Genomic DNA, 22,641 nt, shown 5'->3' on the forward strand with positions numbered 1-22,641 from the left:
TCTAAAAAAGATTTCACTTTGTGTTTTTTAAATAGTCGATAACTTATTAGAGGGTGGTAAAATTTTAATGGTTTTAACTATATGGTATAAACTATATGTACTTGATAGACGGCCGAGAACAATAGTGAATAAGGCTATAAATCTCAACTACACGACCATTTGTGGGGCACCCCTTAATCTATTCTAGAAGGAAAATATTTTTCAATATATTACTCAATTTACCTTTGCCAAATGATGTTAAATCAGGGGTCGGCAACCTTTTGAGACAAAAGAGCCAAAAGTTACAATTTACAACATTACCCGGCTTTTAAAGAGCCACTAACATTTTTAGTGTATTTGTTTAGGATCTATAATATAAGCGGGCTGAGCGTGTGTCAGTCCTTCCTTCTGTCAACGCTATAGCTTTTAGAACCATAAAAGTAAACATTTGCACCACGCAGTGCTTTTCAGTGCACCGTAGAGTCGTATAGTAATAATAAAATAGGGTTTGTTTATATAACAAATAGAGCTATTTTATAATTGCCACTGTTTTTACTTTTTTGCATAACGTAAAGAGAATATTAAATACACGCACACTGCTAAAACATATTAAAAGTATTAATGTCAAATATCATTTTCGTTTATATTCCTAGAAAAAGTGGATACATTTCAATAACATAATAACAGTACGGTAGAAAAATCAAATTAAACTGTTTAGTAATAATGCCAAGGGAGGTATTTTAAAAATAAATTGAACTCAATCTAAAAATGTGAATGCAGAATCTGCAAGACGGAATAATTGTTGGAATAATATAATTAGCAAAATGTGAATGCAAATTATGCAGACGTGTAAGAGTACATTATTGTTGGAATATTATAATTAGAATTGATTGATAAAAGGCTATCTTTTATTTATTTTATCCACTGAATGTAATGTTTACTACTTATAATTTTTAATCAACTATTAAGCACTATTATAGACGCGTCATCACGTTCATTGGGTGCGCAATGGTTTTAGTTATGAAACTCTATTGTAAAATTTTAAAATTTAAAGTACTGGGAAAAAATGCGTGAATGGATAAAGTGAAATATTGTAGGTAAAACACGGATATTTTAAATACTGCCTATTATTTATACTGTTTACTAATTATTATTCTATCTTTCGGTTTGCGGACAAGCTAGGGGTTTTATAGGAGAGGCGTAGCGAGGGGGGGGGGGGCATATGTCCCCGGGTGCCAACCTTAGGGGGCGCCAAAGTGGGTTGGAAAAAATTTGGAAAAAGGGGGGGGGTGGTGCAAATCGAAAGTTTGAGGGGGGTGCAAATCACCGGAAAGGGCGCGATTTGGCGCTACGGGCTAGACTGTGAGCAATATGCCTTTATGATTGCATTTAAATTGTGTTTATGTTATGAGTGTTGTGTTTGTTTTTTCGTTTGTGTTTTTTTTTTTGCGTTCGTTTGTGTTGTGTTTAGTTTTGTCCTGTTCCCAAGTTGGTACATTTAAAAAAGATTTACCGTGGCGGAGCACGGGATGCAGCTAGTTATATATATATATATATATATATATATATATATATATATATATATATATATATATATATATATATATATATATATATATATATATATGTATATATATATATATATATATATATATATATATATATATATATATATATATATATATATATATATATATATATATACATATATAATCCTACACAAATATCACACTATATGTATAATTAAAAATAAATAGCTTTGAATATATGAGTTAATTTCATTTGAATTTGTGTTGAGAGGATCTACTATGTAAGTCAGAGTACTAACATTTGTTTTGAATTGCTCAAATCTCTCAGTGAAAACATCCTTCATTTTGTTTATTTTAATGCTGAAGTGATTGTATAGTATATATATTTTTCAGATTTTTCGTAATTTAGTAGTTTACAGCTCACCATGTATTCAACAAAAAAGTTTTTTTTTTCGAAACAAACCACTTCTTCAAGCAAGACATAGGCTGGGTTTTCCTTTCAGTTTTACACTAATTATTAGCTGGTTTATTTTATTTGTGATATCCACTGTGAAGTTGAATGTTTTAATTCGGAATGGACAATGTAATAGGAAGTACATTGAGATAGGGGTAACTAAATATTCTAATAGAATAGTGAATGTTTGTTGTTTATATCTATTGTTATATCGTTTATTACCGAGTGTTGCAGACTAATATTTTAATGAGTTTTGAAAATAAAATAAAATAATTATTAATATTTGTACATGGAGCTGAAGAGCCGCGATCCCTGCTTTAACATATTCTTCGCTCCATCCCCCTCTCCTCGTCCACTGCATGACGAATGCTCACGACGAGAATAATTTAGTGCTTCGATTCTACAACAAATTGTGAGTGCAAACAGAAATCAACATGTGCTGTGGAAATTATTGTAGACGACGATGTCTGAATGCGTGTTATACAAGTCATTCTTACAGCCTCAAGATTGATATTTAATTACTACCATTAAACAGTCATACAGCATCAAGACTACTAGTAAACAGGTCAAGTTTACAGCATAAAAAAATGATACTTTATGACTACCAGCCAGAGAGGACTAACAACTATCAGCAGTTAATTGCTTTGAAAGATAGATTTGCTTAGGCAAACTTTTTTTTTTCAGTTTTGATAACAATGTTCATTTATGCCTTCAGTACGCACGTAGAGTAGTTTTTTTTTAATGTCAATGTTTTCGATGACCACCTTTGTCCATGCTCGGTGTTGTCTGGCCCATTGTTCGTCGGCGTCAGTGATCGCCCCTTACCTCTATTGTGTAAACATCAAACAGTTCAAAGTTCACACAAGCGTGACCAGCGGTCACTTGGAAGGGGGAGTTACCTACTCCTATTGCGGTGATATGTTTTACCTGCTGTAGGCTTTGATCAGCGGCCATTGTTGTCCATACCGTCGGTGCTGTAAGTCTGCACATACACATTTGATTTGAAGTCTTTAATTATCATATTGAAGGTGGGAATGTTAACTAGGGAATATCAGTAGAGTATATATAAACTCTTGCATTTAAAGAAATTTCTGTCATTCTGACTCGATTTACGGTCAAGTTCAGATCTCATATCTTAATTTCCTTTAACTTTATCACACAAGTCGTTACTGTTTTGTTTTAGATAAAGTGATGGCAGCATTCACGCCTCTAATCCTGGACCTAGATGAAGATTTTTTCGACCGGTTTCACCTGAAGCCGGGTCCGGTCATTGGAACCGGCTTGAGCGGTCAGGTTATCCACGCCACATCGGACAATCTCAACTTCGGACTGGCGGTGAAAATGTTCTCCATGCTCCATCAGGCTGACGACATGAACGTGCAGCTGTACACACAGGAGGTCAAGGCCATGGTGGGGGTGGACCATCCCAACATCATCAAGCTCATATCGGCCGTACGATGTCCACGCTACTGGTCAATCACCACGCCTTACTGTAGAAACGGGACGCTGTCTCAGAGACTTTCAGAACTCACCCCACATCACCTGGCACTTTACCTGATACAGCTGTCTTGTGCTGTGAGGTACCTCTACAAGAGAAGAATCGTCCATGCAGACATTAAACCTGCCAACGTCTTCTTAGACGATAACGGACACGCTGTTCTCGCAGATTTTGGACTCTCCTTCGTGGTGCCAGACACGACTGAATGCAGTGCCAATATCGGCGGGACCCCGGCCTTCATGGCGCCTGAACTTCTCTGTAATGGCCGAGTTGACCCCTTCAAACTGGACGTGTACTCCCTCGGCGCTGTTGTCTGGTGCATGCTGTTCAGAGTGGAACCGAACCCTATGTCAGTACACAGTTACCTGGATGAGCTCAATAACTGCCCGGATGTTCCACACATTTACAGGTAATTATACTTAAGTACATGTTAATTTGTTTTTAATTTTATAATCTTAAATTAATTAAATAAATTAAATATAGAGTAGTGTGGTGAATAATGTTATTTTCTAAGTTAATTAACGGTTGTTTTACCTGTATTTCTCCAGGTGTGTTCTGACGGCCATGCTACATCAGGAACCAGACCTAAGAATCGATATCTGTACCCTACTGGTGAAACTAAAAGAAGAGAATTTCGCCGTGGAAATGATAGACGCACTTTGATTGTTTGACAAGAATTATACAACTGATAATTATGTAGGTAATGCTGAGTTTTGTCCTACAAATGAAGAGGTAAGTAAGTTTTCCTTTGAATTTTTTCACGTTTTATACTAATTTAACAGAAGACCTGAACGATAATTTTATAGGCATTTTTTTTTTAGATTTTAATTATTTTTTCAAGGGAATTTCTAACAGAACAGTTTATAGCTTAACTAATTAACATCGATTTCCTTGTAAACATTTAGGGTTAAACATCAATATAAGAGTATTCGTGTAGTGATTTATTTTTTGATAATCATAAAGTTGTTCTTATATATATAGCTGAAAACTACCTTTTGTTTTACGATATTAAAGGTTAAGATAACGGTCTTGTTAAAGTAGTTTTGAAACACTTGCTCGCGTTCTAAAGAGAATATTTTACGATTTTTCAACGTTCTTTGGAAAAAAGTTAGAATACTCCAAGTTTCAAAATTACTTTTAAAACACTTGCAAAGTTTTATTTTATTGTAGTATATTGTATTTAATTTTTTCCATGTAATTAATCTTTTTTTTTCTTGACTCAACTTGTGAGAAGGTTGAGTTGTACAGGTTTTATTGAGTGGGGGAGATCGTTAATGACCAACGCGGTCTTCTATATTTTTAATCAGGCCACATTGTACTGTGTACTATGTGACGGTCCCCAGCCCGTTGAAACTGAGAGGGAAAATATGAGAATATTTGACGCAGTTAAAATCGCAAACAATTAAAAAATTTAAAAATGTTATGTCAGTTTATGTTTTACAGTAAAGTATAATCTTGGGTTGTGAAAGTATAAACTGTTTTCTGTTTAAATGTGAATGAGCTAAAAACTGTTACAATGCTGGTAACTTATCTCACGGGTTTTCAAAGCTACACATTACGAACAAGTTTCTGTTTATTATATACAAGCTATAAAAACATCATTGTTTTCAATTAAGCTACAAAATTAAATCAAGTAGCAAAAAAAAATTAAGCCCATTATTGTATAATGGGACAACAATCAGTCAATTAAGCAGAAATATCAGTTTAAAAATAAAATTAATCAAAATAATCAAACCTTTTAAACATTTCTTTCGTAAATAGCATTTTAAGGGGAAGTAATAGATGTTTTACAGGATATAATAAACCACCATTTATCTATCTTGAACAAATAAAACCGATTATGTGTACTATATGTGTTATTTTTATACTTACTGAAATTTAAAGTAGGCCATTACTTCTATATGTATTTAGATTTATAGACCTTTATAATAAACAGTTTTGAAATACACTGTTAATAAAAAAAATATATAAAACCGAACTTTTTAAAACAAAATCATTGGTAGCTAAAGGGATTCGGATAATTCAACGCATACTGTTACACCCGTTTTTTTTCTTTCTCAAGGCTAGGCCTTTATTTGTCATTAATTAAAATTTTAAAGATTAAAATACTTAGTAAATTTTTAAGGGTATAAATTTACACATGCAATTCTTGATTCCTAAATACAATTATTATTATCACAGACCACTCGATGTCATTTATGTTTTCTTTAAAAAATGGAATTCAAACTAAGAAATACCACGAGAAATCATGATAAATATTTCATGGCATTAAAATTGTATTGAACAACTATAATAGTTGTAAAATTTTTACTACACGTTCGAATGCCCAACTGATTTTACGTTTTACTGATCAGCTGATCGTCACACGTTTCTATTGGTCCGGCTAATCGATTGGTTCATACTTGCTGGTTCTACTCTCAACAGCTAGACCAATGAGTATTTCCTAACGTCTAAATACAGCTGCGTTTGCAACATACTAGACTACATGTTTTATCGATGAGATAACAGACATTTAGTGTAATATCCGGGAACTGGAATAGTGTTAGAAGTATGAACATAGGGATACTTAAAGCAATTTCTTTAATATGTTTTGATAAAAATAATTTAATTTTAATATCAACTGTATTCTGTGACCTCGGCATATGAAGGTACAGTGTGGTCAGCATTACGCCCAGCCGCTTTTCCTTACCCTAACGTGAGTTATGTACCCATCAGAGCAAGGTGGTCCTAGGAGAAGTATTTTAGTGGTGCAAAAAGTCGAAATTGAGATTTTCACAAATGACTTAATAGTTCTTTTACACACTACATTTCAAAACATACATGAAAGAGAGGATTGTGCTACAGATTTTAACAGGGCATATATAACACTCATTCCTAAACATGACACGGACAGGACAAAAAATTATAAATTACAGACCTATATCTTTACTCAACAGTTTTGTTATTATAAACTATTGACAAAAATTTTAGTTAAGAAACTCGAACCTTATATATCTAAATTAATACACCCCGATCAGCAGTACAGCATACCAGGTAGAAACGTACAAAACCACACGCACTTAATTAGAGACATCATACATTATAGCACGCAGAAAGATACACAACTAGCAATTCTTAGTGTGAGCGGCTGGAGTGTATTATTATTATTATTAGTAACTTAGAAGGCGAATGTATCGTTTCGTTTCATGTTGTAAACAGTTCGTACTTTTTTGTTGTGTAGTCCCGTATTATGGCGCCGCTGTCTATCTGTTTATGGCCCTGTTTACAGCTAGTTTGTATATATTTCGTTTATATTGTTGTCAATGTTTATATTAAGTGTCTTTTTATATAATTCTGTTGCATGTTTCGTGGCGTTTGGTTTCTTATCTGTGAATTAGGGACTATTTGTTTACGTGTAGTGTGTGAGGTTTGTGAAAGTCGATTTCCGGCTTGGTGTTCTGTCCACATTGGTATGCTGACGGGATGAGGTAACGAAGAGTCCTTTTTCCATCCGACGCATAAAAGTCAGAAGGACGTCAATCTAACTTTCATTATTTGTGCATTTGTTCTTAGTAAACCTGATAAGTTAGAAACATGTTTATTTTATAATTTTGCAGTTTATTTTTGGTTGCTGGCCATAAGCTTTTTTCTGTGGCTGTTTTCTTACCTCCATTGTGGTTTTGTCAGACCACGTGGACTCAGATTCTGAGTTTTATTATATTATTATGTTTATTATTTTATTTTGTTACTTTGTTGTATCCCTTGGGCTTGTGTTAAGACAGGGATAAAGTTATTTAGACTTGACCCACAGTTATGGTTTACTCCTGGCTGTTGGGTTAAGTAGTGGAGATATTGTATCCCCTGGATAAGGTTTATTATTGCCTGACCCACAGTTACGGTTCATTCCTGACTGTCGGGTTTGGTTATGCTGTTTATACTATTTTCAAGCCATTATAGTGGACTTACAATTCCTGTGGTGATCTTTGTTGATCCCCAGGAGAGTGTTTGATTTATTCTAAGCCACTATGGATGTGCACATTAATAGATTTTATAGTTTTGGAGTTTGTTCTGTGTGAACTACCTGCATGCTGTTGAGATGTAATCCAGTCAGCCTGTGTTTAATACTTTGTACATAACCTTTTTTTTATGGTAATTAATGTGTCATTTTTTTTCCTTTTCTAGGACGTAGTCCGAAATTGGGTGTTTTGTTGTATATAAATTGTTTTATTATTTTGTTAAAGTTTTTTGTTTTTAATTTAGACTAAGGTTAGGTTATTAACCAGTCTGGGTTTAGCCGGACTTGCACTGACGGGACAGTAGTTAATTAGATAAGCCTAGAAGGGTAGATTTTAGGTATCCCCCCCCTAGCAGTGCTTACATTAGCATCGACCAACGGAAAGCTTTCGATAGAGTAGATCATACATAGTGAATGAAAACAATAGATGCTTACAACCTAGGACACTATTTTAAAACATGGATAAAAATAATATACAACAATGTACAGTCATTTATTAACAAACAACAATGTTACAAGCGTATTTCACTTACAGAAATCAGTTAGACAAGGTTGTCCTTTATCTCCCCTACTATACATCCTTAGCTTAGAACCCCTACTAGAAAACATTAGCCAGGACAACTCGATTAAAGGAATGTACATTCCAAACACGGTAGGCAAGAAAATACTTGCATACGCTGACGACACTACTTTCTTAGGAGTCTACGACAAATTCACGAAAGACACTTGCCCGAATGCCGTTTGCCCGAAGGCCGAATTCCCGAAAGGACACTTGCCCGAATGCGACAAATGCCCGAATGGACACTTGTGTGTGTCTGTAAACACGATAACTTGAGTACCTAACAGCTAGATTGGTGAAATTTCATATACAAGTATCATATCAAATTCGTAATTGTGTATCAACTTTTCTGCGATTTTCGATAACCGGAAGTGGAACTTTTTCTACTTTCTAATTTTTCAAATGCCTAAAATTTGAGTACTATTTCAGATAGATAAATGAAATTTCCTATTAAAGTACAAGATCTAATTTTCTGCATGCTTTAAAATTTTGAGTAATTTCTGTTTACCCGAAGTAGTAATTTTTGCTATTTCCGATTTATCAAAATAAAAAAAAACGCATGTGAATGTATAAATAAATAATATTCCGCACTATTATGCACATTTTATTTGGCGTTCACTTGATTTGCAATTCTTTTTTCTACGAGATTTTATTCTATTTTAAAAACTGTAAGTGATAAAAAATGGATTAAAGAACATGTCTATATCCCGAGTTCCCATCCCCTGTTGTTTTATATAAGATTGCTCCCAGTTTATTTTATTTAATATCTAGCTATCTCAGTCAATGAATGACACACACGGATCAAAGTTTCAGACGGATGCGAAATAAACGTTTAAATTCAGATAGATATTTAGTGCTTAAATCATAATTTTATTGATTCTTTTGATAGTCCATCTTAAGAAAGTGGTTAAATGGGAAAAATACATATGAAAATACCATAGATTTTAAAGATTGAGCCCCATGAAAAATAAATCTCAGCAGTCAATATTCCAGTCTATGTTAGTTATTGATATTGTATCGACAAGTTCGCATCCATGTCGACCATCTTGCATCCAATGTGATCCCATGGTTTTCACACCAAACCACACAGTCACCAACCCAACCTAATCAACCACATGGTGGTCAATCACACCTGGTCAAACACTTAGTCACTCTTCACAAATTTGGTGTTGACGTACATCACGTGACTTTGATAGTTGAACTTCTCCTTGCTCTCTAGATGTATACAGCAGGTCTCAAAATTGTACTCTTTGAACCCCAGACGTCTGATGTGTCTCATCAGCTGGTGGTAAAGACAATGATAAAAAATTACATGACACACACAGGGACAGAAAAAGCAATATTTACAACAATGTATAATGTGACAACATGTAGGGATGAAAAGCAGAATAACCGAGTTTGTAAATACTTTAAACAAAAAACAATTCATAAAATACGTTTAAATAACACGCTTGTATTTTATAATCTAACGAGCTGACCCGCTGCGTATCATACGCCGCTATTTAGTTGTTTTTTTTTCTACTTTTCAGTAATTTATAATTTGTGAATTCGACAGTACCAATGCTGCCATTGAAAATATTTGCTTAAAAACACTACCCCCCCCCCCCACGTGAAAGCAGCCTCCTCTTAGTTACCTCCTCTAAGTTTAAAATCGTTTCAAACTAAATTATCTGCCCCTAATAGCCGTCACTAAACCCGTCTCTATGATTGTAAAATGTAAACAGAGTGAACACCGCTCAGCAGATCATGTGGGGGTGGGTTGGGGGTGGTAGTGATAGTGATAGAGAGGAAGAGAGGGGACTGCAAAGGCGCGCTTGCAGCTTGTTTTCTAACTGATCCCAGAAGAGAATTATATATATAGATAAAAAGTAGAATATAAATTATACAATACTATTTAAATAACTAAAGAAAGAAATGCCTGGAAGAAACTCTGAAAAAGTCTATTATAATCACACTAAATTAGTTTTTAAAACTTTACTAAATATTGTAAGCGATTTAATAATAGTTACAATTTGAAAAAGTAAATCTGTATGTGAACAATCAATTACACCCATTTTAATTTTTTTTAAATTAAATATAAGCCATTTGACAAGCCGTTTTGTATTATTTAGAAACCACCCTTAACCTCTCCTTGAAGTCAAGCGGAGTGGCCAGGAAAAGGTAAAGCAATGAATGTCACAACATTGTTTTCCATGATAAAATACACAATGGTAATCAATCGGGTATATCCTAATACATTAAATAAAATAGCGTCCCTTATCAACACAACACAAAGACTCTAGTAATCAAATTAAAAAAAGTGTATGCTAAATAATTATTATAGTATTAGTTATCATTTGTTTAACTATTTCTAGCCTTAATAAAATTGGAAGTCATTTATAGTTATTACACACGTTATAAAATATTCAATTTTTGGTTGAAAAACTTGCTTTCTGGCAACAACTATTTAGAGACATGGAACCAGCTTTTTAAGCCTATTGAACATATATAAGCTTAATTAATTATTTATAAGTTTACCTTGTAATACAAGACATAGTCCTCCTTAGCAGGTCTAGACGGAAACAAGTGGTACTCGATAAACAAATGCCGCACGTACTTTAACATGTCCGTCTCTATGATGTTATCTAAGACTTGCCACTCGTAGGATTCGATGTCAAATTTCAGGACGTCTATCACACGCTGGGGAGAGTGGTTTTATTTTTTATAGGGTTAACAAATTAAATGATATGTAAAACTAAAAGCAAAAGCTGGCAAATAAGATAACTTACGTTCTCTAGCCCCAATTGTTTAGTAAAACCCTTCAAGGTTCGTATCTGCCAGGTTTGAGCATTTCGAACATATCCATCCTTGTTGGGGGTGAACCCGTTAGTGTTAACGGTCCCAAGCCCCATATGATAGAAGGTCACATTCGGGCTTCGTACGTGGGTCTCCTTATTCATGCTGAGCGTAAAACATCAAAACAGTTTTTCTATAACTATAACTAACGTGTAAGGTTAATGTAAAGAATAAAATAGTAAATGGATCTATGAATGAAAACAACTACCAACAATCATAGAACCAAACAAAAAGTTGATTTTTATTTTAAACCCAAGTCCCAACTCTTTACATAAAAAACCCCAATCCTAACGTCTATATTTAAAAAAAATGTAAATGTAATTTCTACACGACGAATAATAGTTCGGGTGTCAGTCGGTGCTGTGATTCAGGGTTTCGACCCGCACCACCTTCCGTTAACACTTTAGTATTTCTCGCTAGTGTATACCCTCTAATTAACTCGCTTTACTCATTACACCGTTGATTTGTTAGTGTCTTGTACATGATATCGGACACTAACTAATGTAACCTCTAAATTGTATCACATTTAGCAATTGTATCACCCCATTCGTTCCTACAATCCGACCGAAAAATAATGAATAAACCTAAGCTGATAATCTTAACTTCCCATTTCATGTAAGTGAACGAAATTCTATACATAGGTATAAGATTTAAGTAGATCTAACTTGATTCTGTTACATTTTAAGTAATTTCCAGAGACTGGAGGTAGTACGTTACGGTATTTCAGAGTGCTCAAAAGATATAAGTTCTGCTGGACTTAATTGTTTTAAAACTTTCATGTACATATAAACGTGATGACAATAAACTGTGACACAAAATGTGAAACAGGATACACATTTTTTCGGTTAAAGTGAAATTTTGACCTCAAACATTTGAAATATTTAATTTTGTATTACATATTTTATTGCCCGTGAGGCACAATAAAAGTAAAGTTCCCTTTCAAACTTGACGGTCTATAGGGAAAGTGAAGTAGAGTTCACTTGTTATTGTCACCTCGGCATATGAAGGGATCGTGTGGTCAGCATTATGCCCAGCCGCCTTTACTTTCTTTAACGTGAGTTAGGTACTCATCAGAGTTGGGTGGACTCAGGGACGGTCTACTGACTTGAACCGGGATTCAAACTCTAGACTTGAGGATTAGCAGTCAAACTCTCTACGCCTAGACAATAAACTGTGCCTTAATATATTGGCCAACCCTCGTGTACACGTTGGTGAAGTGACCCTTGTTTTTGTTTTAAAACAATGTGGGATAAACGTCGTGTTCTAGTTGAGGTCAAATTTCAATAAGGGTTTGAGCGTAATAATAATGAATGAGGATAGATTTAGGGATACGTTTGACCAATCATATTACAGTACAGTAAATCAAAACAATTCATCATAGGTTGCAACTACATAAACACAACAATCCATTGGCTGTGTTTGTTTACGTTATTTGCATATCGTCTTTAATTTTATTTTTTAAAGATTATTCATTGCGGTTTTATTTGAAACAATTTTAATTGGAACACGGTTAAATAATGTGTAAAACTTGGTATACTGAGCTGAAACAATGCGTAATGAACAGTTTGAAGAATGTATCAACTAATGTAAATACTAGAAGGGATAACTGATAAGTATTCACTTAGTCGCGGTACGAAAACGTAGTACTTTACACGGATGTGTTATTCACGGTTGAATGACCTTTAGTAATCTATGGCTCATCGGATTTTTAAGTACCATCAAGTGATGAGGATCATATCTAGCCTCAAGTGCTGTACACAAGGATGTGTAGTAGGCAAAAAACTTCTGTATATTACGATTTAAGTACTGGTAGACATTGTATGAATGTAAAACGAGCGGCTAACAAACATAACTTAATCTGGTTTCTTAATAGTTTTTCTGCGAATATCACTTAGATAGTAAGGTATATAATACACAGTAGTTATTGATTCACGAGAAAAATGGCCCGTTGAGGAAGGATACAACGGGCGCTAGGTTAATAGTGCTGTCTATTTTCTCTAAACTAAAACCTAAACTAAAATCACCACCTTAATTCAATTTAACCGGAAACGGAAAATGAGAATCGGTACTTTATTCGGATTTATTCTTGATCTCCACGTAGTTACTGCACCTTGATACTAATGTTACCGTTATAAATAAATAAATTAAAAAAAAAAACCACCCCATGAGGGGAAAGTCGCATTTAGAGTTTCTTTTAGGCGTTTCTACTTGCCCCCCCCCCTCCCCCCTCCTCCACACACACACACCTCAAAGTACATCTACCGTCCCATTCAACTAAATGTAATTATATACTTTTTTCCAGTGTCCGCACCATCCCAGAAAATTCAACCCCCGAACCCGAAAATGTCAAGTACCCCCACCTCTCTCCACGGAGGAATAAGTCTGAAAGAAACACTGGTCGCATTTGTAGATCATATAAACTAAAGAAAGAACCTGGGAGGGGCTTCGCCCCTACCGTAAAAGATGCATGAAAGAAACTGTGCACGCAAAACACTTTTCAGATTAGACACATGAATTAGGCTGTAATTTTTTTATAGAGTATCAATGACGACATTTCTTTTGAGTTGGGAAGGGGGGGGGGGGTCGGCGTAGACGTTCTTACGTGGGGAATGGGCTTCGCGCCTACCCGAAGAATTGTATGAAAGAAACTCTTCACGCAAATCACTTTTAAGATAAGACAAAATTGGCTTTTTAATTCAATGTTTACTCGAGAATCAATGACGTCATATTACTGTGTGCACTCTCCAAGCTTGATACTTTTCCCTACTATATGCTAAATGTGACGTCATATTTCGCTTCCGTTTTACTGTGAAAGTTTTTAATTTGCTTGTTTTCTCTAGAGCGTTCTTGTCAGATACATAGATAGATAGATAGACAGATAGATAGATACACAGACAGGGAAACTATTAGTATTAATAATTACCTGTTCTATACATACTTTCTTCTTAAATAAAAAAAAATGTACCTAAAACCTGCAACAATATACAACACGTATTTTATTACTCAATGTCTTTTACTGTTTTCTATAAGAGGAACCTCAAAATGCCCTATACAACCCTCCTTTTCACAATAAAATATCAAATCATTAAGCCTTTGTACCGTTTTGTCATAAAAGAAAGAAACTTTCCATATGTATTAAAATACTGCGGCGTTACTACTTTCTGTGCACTGCAACACGTTCACGTTCACGTTTACGTTTACTGAACTATTGTAGAGCTGTAAAATAGTATTTAGTTAGAGAAAAATGTTCTTTTTTACCAAACAGTTAATCACAAATTTATTTAAAGACGTTAATAAACTTATTGATATATTCATTTGTGGATAGACCAATTTAATTATTTATGTTCAGAACAATGTTTTTACTTATAGTGACTTCACATGATTTATTTACTTTTTATAACAATAATGGCGTCTTCCATCGAAGATTTTATTGCCCATTCAAAACTTTAACGCATTATAAAGTTAATTTTCTGTCGGCTATACCTTTAACGATACGTCCGTTAGCTATTTTTACTAGGTTCCAACACTATTATCAATTTTTAAAAGTTCTTCTAATTTGAGTATACAATACATTTATCTAGAACCACAGATACGTTTTCGGAGGAATGGAAAGTCAATCCTAGATCTAAAATCTAGAATCTAGGTAAAACCAAAATTAATTAGTTAAAAATTAAATCAATTATAAAAAAGAAATAAATTATTGAGTTTCATTATTAAACTATGTTAGTCCTTAAATATTTTTTTTATAAATCTTTGCTTTTTAGCTTCAAGGATCATCTAATTAAATAATATGGGATTTCTGTAGATTCTAGAACTAGAATCAAGAACTACGGAAAAACTAGACTTAAAGTAAATTCTACAGCTAGACTTAACGGAAATTCTACATCTAGAATCTAGATCTAGCAATATCTAGATATACTAACTATTTCATGCTTTATTTATTTTATAAAAATCTTTGTTTGTTTAGCTATGGAATAAAATTCAATTTGATGTAATATTTTGGCCTATTCGCGTAAATGAACTTGCTTACGCTGATTAAAAGAAAAATATACAAATAAATATGTCACTGCTCTTAAGAGCCTAGATAGCTAAGATGATAGTGTAACAGTTTGTCATGCGGGTGGCACGGGTTTGAGACAAACCGTGTCAATGATACGTTTTTATATTCATTTTTTTAAAATATGTTAATGATAAAGTTGTCTATCGGAACTTGGCGGGATACAGGGCAGTTGAAGCAGAGTTCACATGTTTCTGTGTTCTCAGCATATAAAGAGATAGTGTGGTCAGAGCCATGCTCGGTCGAAATAATTTTTAACAATAAAAACATGTTGTCTGAGACTTGGCGGGACACTGAGCAGGTGAAGTAGAGTTGGATAGGTTTAGAGTTCACGATAAGTGACAGACGTGGTGTCATTTATGGATGATCTCCAAAACCCACAGTTTTCCGAAGGATGAAGGGTAGTCTAGTTTTAACTAAATATCTATATAACTGTAAAATTGCATTTGGAGAAGGCAAGCGTGTCAAGAAAAATATATAATTAATAGGAAAATGGCTCTCATTAAAAATGCCTGTAGATTGTTGGTGAAAGAGGAAGATAAAAAAAAAACGTTATCTTCCCTACTATTTTTACAGATGAACAATACGATCACTTTTTGTTTATATTGCTATTCCAGTAACAACGCCTGCTTCCATCCCCTCTACAGTTTTAAAAACAACAATTAGCTAAAGTGTAAGCTGCCAAATATGCTATGATTGATGCACATCACTAGGGACTTCAATACCTGAAGTAGATGTACCTACAGTACCTGCACCTGCATCTTCTGCACATGTACCTGCATATGGTGAAGCTGCATTACTTTCACCAATCATCCTAGAGAAAATTGGTATCTCTTCCCGGTGTAAACGTGGTGACTCGCTGGGCAGAACAATTTAATGTCCGACGCAGGTATTAAGAATTGTCTAAATTGTTTCAGTTCTTTTAATTACTCTCAAAGCTATAATGCATATTTCTGAATATACTCTCAATAACTTGTTCAAATAGGTAAAAACACCTTCAAAACTACTACAAGAAAGCAGTTCAAGCTGGGTACCAGACGGTAGGACGATGTCCCGCGGCTGGTGAGGGGGGAAGTAAAGCCTGGTGAGAACCGACTGATAAAAAAGCGACCAACATGTAGTGGTTCAAACCAACATCTTCGTGAGACTGTTTCAGTCCACAAGTTGCCAGTTCGTTGGAGTTCACTATGTCGAGACTAATGAGAATCAAATTCTTGAGCCTGTATATCTGTGTCACAACAAGAAAGCAGTTCCAACGAAGTCTGGCAGTGTAGAGAACCTGATAAAAAATGTTGGAGCTCCTTCTATTACGTCTCCTCGACGGAACAAAAGCCTTAACGCCAGAATTGCCAGATAGGAAACATTCCGCGGGCTCCAGGTAAATTGGCCATGACATAATATTATTCAACACCACCATCTCACAGAAGCTCATAATCCATCTCAGATCACGTGCCCGAGATGTTTATTAGCGACTGACAACGTATGCCTTATTGATTTAAGCCAAATGAAATGCATCCACCTGGGAACGTAGCACGAATCATGGATAAGATAAAAGAAGGATGCAGAAGAATGGCTGTTGTTTCACCCAAATCCCATAAGGAACTAGTTCAGGCTGAAGGCAAACCATCAGTCTGCTTTGACTTGTATAAGTATTGTGGTTTTGTAATATTAGTTACATACGATTGTGTTCTCATGTATACTCTAACTCCATGTAGCATGTTTGTAGCTAATTTTTTTTAAAAATCTGACATTTTTCGAATATTTTTGTTGGGAAGTGCTTATATAAAGCCAGATTTACCAGAATAATTTAACAACACTCAAACGTTTTACTAATAACGGCCTCTTTTTATCCCAAGTAATTTTGATTTAAGAGAATTTCATAGTTAATATTTTAAACATTGTGATTTTATAGTTTTAATTTTTTAAATGTGTCATATGTGAAAAAAAATAATGTCATTATTTTTGTTTGTTAAACACCATCTTGTATGTTTAAATTTGAAGTTTTAAGTCAACACAATACATTTTTTATTGAGAGCTATACACTGAGCAATGGTATGTGTGATGACGCTAGTTTAGGTTAGAAGTTAAGTAGATGGTAGAAACAGACTATAACTTAGTTAGTTAAACAGACCAATGGAAATACAGGTGCTGACCGGTCACGTTGGACGGTCAGCTGACCACTGAAGCTTGGGGAGAGGGCAGACGGTGTTACGTAGCAGCAAAGAGCAGACGTTGATAGGAAGCGCTAGGGTAAAGATGTAAAAGTAAGAGGTAGATACAGGGCTGGCGCTACCTATAAAGCGAACTAGGCGGTAGCCTAGGGCGCTATCCGTAGGGGGGGGGGGGCCCAAAATGGGTTGGAAAAACAAATTGAAAATTTGAGGGGGGGGGGTGCAAATCGAAAGTTTGAGGGGGCAGGGGGGGGGGGGGAAATCGCTACGCCTCTGATAATACGGGGGCACGAAAAAAATTGCGGGGGGCGCTTTTAATAAGTTTTGCCTAGGGCGCTAAATAACCTAGCGCCGGCACTGGGTAGATAGTGTGTTAGGGACGGTCAAGGAAGTGTGCAGTAGATAAGAGTGTGTAGTATTAGTAGACAGTATATAGTATAGACTAGTTAGGTAGAAGTAGGAAAGTGATTTGTGTGAATAAAAAATATAGTATATCTTGAATTGGACTTGTTTGTGGTGATTTCACAAAACTATACCAGGCCGAGTTTCATCTTCTCAATCCCCACCCTCACAACTGGGTGGTGGGTTCCTCTTCTTTTACCTCCATCCTCACAGTATGAAAAAATTGTATATGTCTCATTTTTAAATGTATAACCTCATTATAAGCGTCTAACAAAGCAAGTGTACATACCTTGGATCAAATGAGCTGACGTTACAACCAAGTGCGCCCAGTGCGTCATCGAATCTAAAGTCGTTAGCGATCCTATCACAATTAACGGCGAAGTATTAGAACAAGATCGATAACAAAGGAAATTGTAAGAACAGTAATGAAAAACATGGTAAATTACAGGCACTGTAAACAACAAAAACAAACGTAAAACAAAAATAACAACGGAGGTAAAAGAAAACTGATAGAATTGGGTCTAATCATTTTATCGTTACAATTGCACCAACTTGATATACTAGCACCTACACCAACTTGATATACTAGCACCTACACCAACTTGATATACTAGCACCTACACCAACTTGATAACTAGCAACTACACCAACTTGATATAGTAGCACCTACACCAACTTGAATTGTTAGCATTAACACCAACAATAAATATTATCACCTACCCAAAAGAAAACACCAGACAAGGGGCTTTAACCACGTAAGGCACATCCTGACAAACTGGCCAGTTTCCAAACTTAACCAGATTTTTACACTGGTATCTCGGTGGTGGGTTCATGTAGCTTTAACAATACATTGTCATAAATCATATAGCACAATATCATAGAACATAGACCAAGTATCTACAAAGCATCGATACAATCGAATGTTATAAAACAATAAAAGAAACAGAGCACAAAAAATAGTAACGTCATCAATTATAATGTAAAAAAATTCTGTAAAATAACTATTACATCAGTGGGTCTTCATGACCAAGAAGACCAAGAAGAAAAGAGTGCAATTTAGACTCCAATGTATCACTTTTAGTTAATATTTTCACATGTGGGAAAGTGAAGGGTGTTAAGTAATTGGTTTTCTGTATAAAACATGTAACTTAAATGCATATATATATATTTTTTTGGAATGGCAGTGATTTGTAGCTATATTTAGAACTAAGTAAATTGTATGTGTGGCTTCTTTTAGTTTACCTTTGTGTATTTATGTTTATTTTCTTTTAATTTGAATTCACATATATGTCTCCGTTATTATAAAAATTATGATTTGGCTATAAATCTATAAATGCCTGGAGCAAAGCATAGTCGAGAACAGCTTGTCTATATAGTGTCATAAAATCTAATGGCGCACACGATATCAACTTGTTGCGCTGGCCAACCCGCTTTAAAATCAATAAGCTGATATAAATAACAAAGCAGAAGTTTTGTTTTAGAAAACAGCTATATGAAGTTAGACTACTTTACTTCTCTATGTAAATACACGTTATAAATATAATTTTAGACAATAGGATGTTCACTCAAGAAAACCACAACTTACGAGGCCATCATGGCCGCCGCCTCCCACCATGTTTTGATTGTTGTGACGTCAGCAGGGTCAGCGGTTAATGAGGTGTTGTTGCCAAATCGAGAGTTAAAATCCTTCAAGTACTCTACAGATAGATAGTTTCTTTGTATTTATTTATTCAACAAATATTGTCAAACAGTAACTATGTATTAAACATTCATCTAAGAGATAACTTACACATGAATTCCACCCAACTAAATTCTATATTAACCATTTTAAATAAATAATATACTTGACAAAAAATGCTCTACATTATACGTCAGTTTGTTTTCAAACCCTTCGATTTCTGTAACTCTATAACTTATGCTGTTTGTATCTTGAGAACTTTCTGAAAACTTTGTTACATTTATTTTGGTATCGCTCTTTTAAACGGAGGTGCACGGTGCATTCCTCATCCACGCCCTCCCCTAGTGACGCCACTGGGGTAGACACCTGTTGACCTACCTAGAGCTGCGCTGTAGTCAACGTCATCAAGCTGCACGACACCTGGGGCTCTGTACGTTTTTATCTCGTTAATTTTCATCTGGAAATCGTTCAACGTTTTCAACGAGGTTTCCTTCAACGATTCCAGCAGCTGTTGAGAGTCTCCGTTCTTTATAGTGCTGCACTCTTTGACGTACGCCAGCAGGGAGTCGAACTTGGAGTCGGCCAGTTTTTTCACCTCGGCGATGGAGTCTTCCAGTTTTTTTACCGTCTGCTTTTCCTGTGTGAAGAGCTGGGAGCTGGATGATGTGCCGTACGGGGTTTTCATGAACAGCACCCCCAACACTACACAAAGCCCGACGACAGTTACGAAGATCAAACTTCTCCGTGGGATACACATTCGGCTGTAATATTGACTTTGTAAAATGAAATAAATAAAGTGGGAGTAATCTCCCATAAACTTTAAAATATTCTTTAATAACACTACGTGGAATGGCAACTCGGGATATAGATATGCAAGCTTTTATTTAACTTGCTTTCCCAGTCTTAATCTTAGTCTGTCTATACTACCAAATTATTCCGCACTGTTATATGTGTGTTTGTCATGTGCCAAATAGTTTTTAGGCATGCTATTGAACTGCATTACACATTTTAGAGTACTTAAAACAAATAACATAAAACGTTTTGATTACAAGCGTTTACTTAATAATAAACTAAAACGGAAAAAAATTAAGAATTTTCTTAAAATAAATTGTGATAATCTACTATTTAAATAACCACAAAGAAAAGCTTTGGTAGCTTCCTAAATAATAGTAAAAGTATGTAATACATATTAAATTTCTCAAAAAAAAAGCGTATAAATTTATGAAGAACTGATAATATTCCACACTAGTATACACATATTGTTTACCATTCGTGCATTATTACATATAAGCTTGAGATTAAAACGTTTTTAATGATTTTTTTTTGTACTTTAATTTTTTTTAATTTAAATATAAAAGCCATTGAACATGATAACGTGCGTATAATAGTGCGAAATAGTTTTAAATAATAAAAAAAATAATTGGACATCCAATTAAGTCAAATTAGACGTTTTCATGTCTTGAGCCACGTGCCAGCTCTGTCTGTTAGCAGTGCCCGAAATTTTGCTCGGGCGTTTCGATCTAGACAGACAGACTAATGACAGTGAAAGAAAGTCAAATAAAAGCTTATAAAAAAAATTAAGAATTTTTTTTCATGAAAAATGCTTTATTAACACGTTTTTATGTAATAATGCACTTAAAAGTAGAAAATAAATATATGTCTTTAAGCACATAATAATAAACAACTATTTATATAACTATAAAGAAAGGTTTGGGACACTATATTATCTATTGGATACTTCTAATATTATTTAGGTAGCTACCCACGTTTTTCTTTATAATTATATAAATAGGAATGTATTATTAAATATTTAAAGACATTTATTTATGTTTTGTTTTTAGAGCAATCTATCTTATACTACTAAAACTCAAGTTTGTTTACATGTTTGAATATTTATATGTTTGCTTTCTTTGTTTGTCTGATTGGCTACTGGATAGAATCTGCACTATGTTTAGAGCTGTAAAATAGTATGTAGATAGAGAACAATTTTTGTTTTCAGACAGACTGCTAATCACAAATTTATTTAAAGAAATTAATTAATTTATTGATTTATTCATTGGTAGATTAACCACATTAATTATAAAAGTTTCAAACAGTGGCTTTACTTTAACTGAATAGAGACGTCACATGATTTAGAGACGTCACATGATTTGTTTACTTTTTACATCAACAATGGCGGCTTCTATCGAAGAAGATTATGTTCCCATTCCAATGTTTAATGCGTTCTAAAGCAAATTTTCTGTCCGCTATAAATTTAACACTACGTCCGTTTGGTGTATTTATTACGTTCCAACACTTATATCAATTTTCAACGGTCTTTTTCATTTTTTTTCTTACGATAAATTTCTCTAGATCTTCAGATCAGCTGTCGAAGAAAGAAAAAATTATGAATCTAGATCTAGATCTGATCTAGGTCACTAGACTTAACGTAAATTCTAGATCTAGACTTAATGTAAATTCTACATCTAGAATCTATTTCAGACGTTTATTATTTTTTAGAAATCTTTGTTTGTTTAGCTATGCAATAGGCTAATTTAAGATAAAATTTAATTTGAAAGTTACAAGACTTAGATCTAGATCTAGATAGGATCTATGCGCGTAAATCAAGTTGCGTAAGGAGACTCATAGTATTAACTTATACTACAAAAACATCAGTGACGTCACGAGTCTAGACAGCTAAATTGTTTGCGTAACAGACTATCAATTTTTTTTATATGTGAATGATAAGTTTTACTATTTGAACTTGACGGGATACAGGGCAGATGAAGTGATTCATCTGTTTGTCTTAAGCATATGAAGGCATAGTGTGGTCAGAGACATGCTCGGCCGGAATAGTTTTTTTAAACGATAAAAACATGTTTCTGAGACTTGGTGGAACACTGGGCAGGTGAAGTAGAATTGAGTAAGTCACCTGTGTCGTCAGTAAATGAAGGGATAGTGTGGTCAGACCAATGCTCAGCCGAAATCGGTGTTTTTAAAAGATAGAAAACGTCTTTTTGAATGTGGGGTCTGGTTTTTTGTGACGATAAGCGACAGACGAGATGTTTTTTATGGATGACCCCCGAAACCCACAGTTATCTAAGGGATGACGGGTAAGTCTAGTAGTACATAAAAGCTTGTTATTTTCGCTGAATGAAAGTAGTACTTAACCCTATTTTTCATTTCTTAAAAAAGTACATACACATTTATATATATATATATATATATATATATATATATATATATATATATATATATATATATATATATATATATATATATATATATATATATATATATATATATATATATATATAATTTTACATTCATAATTTTAACTCAATTCCATTGTCTTTGTCATCATAGTCGGAAACTTGTGAGCGAAATTTCTAACACTTTTACCGGACTGAATTATTTTTAACAATTAACAATAGTCAAGACTTGAAGACAGTGTATTGTCACATCAAATGTTACTTATTAGAGATTAATTAACTCATTGAAAATTG

General features: G+C 34.3%; 2 protein-coding genes across 2 annotated transcripts in view; one reads left to right on the top strand and one right to left on the bottom strand.

Moving 5' to 3' along the window:
- Positions 1–3,153: 3,153 nt before the first annotated feature.
- On the top strand, positions 3,154–4,123 carry LOC131935507 (calcium/calmodulin-dependent protein kinase kinase 2-like). The gene is made up of 2 exons (XM_059291918.1): positions 3,154–3,869; positions 4,009–4,123. The coding sequence occupies exons 1-2, from the start codon at positions 3,154–3,156 to the stop codon at positions 4,121–4,123; spliced, it is 831 nt and encodes a 276-aa protein (XP_059147901.1).
- Positions 4,124–9,156: 5,033 nt separating this feature from the next.
- Positions 9,157–22,641, bottom strand: part of LOC131935510 (uncharacterized) — a 94,348-nt gene continuing 80,863 nt past the window's right edge. The window contains exons 8-9 of the mRNA XM_059291923.1: positions 10,531–10,692; positions 9,157–9,295 (exon numbers count right to left, since the gene is read on the bottom strand). Coding sequence (XP_059147906.1) covers positions 9,158–9,295; positions 10,531–10,692 — 300 coding nt within the window. The 3' untranslated portion in view covers position 9,157. The remainder of the gene's footprint in view (positions 9,296–10,530; positions 10,693–22,641) is intronic.

This window comes from Physella acuta, unplaced genomic scaffold (assembly GCF_028476545.2).
Source record: "Physella acuta isolate Inbredline_101_S28 unplaced genomic scaffold, ASM2847654v3 ptg000146l, whole genome shotgun sequence".
Taxonomy (NCBI): Eukaryota; Metazoa; Mollusca; class Gastropoda; family Physidae; genus Physella; species Physella acuta.

Bases quoted from the DNA above. Each gene is read 5' to 3' on its own strand.
- LOC131935507 (XM_059291918.1), top strand. From the start codon at position 3,154: ATGGCAGCATTCACGCCTCTAATCCTGGACCTAGATGAAGATTTTTTC. The intron at 3,870-4,008 runs GTAATTATACTT...GTATTTCTCCAG, and splicing joins GATGTTCCACACATTTACAG to GTGTGTTCTGACGGCCATGC.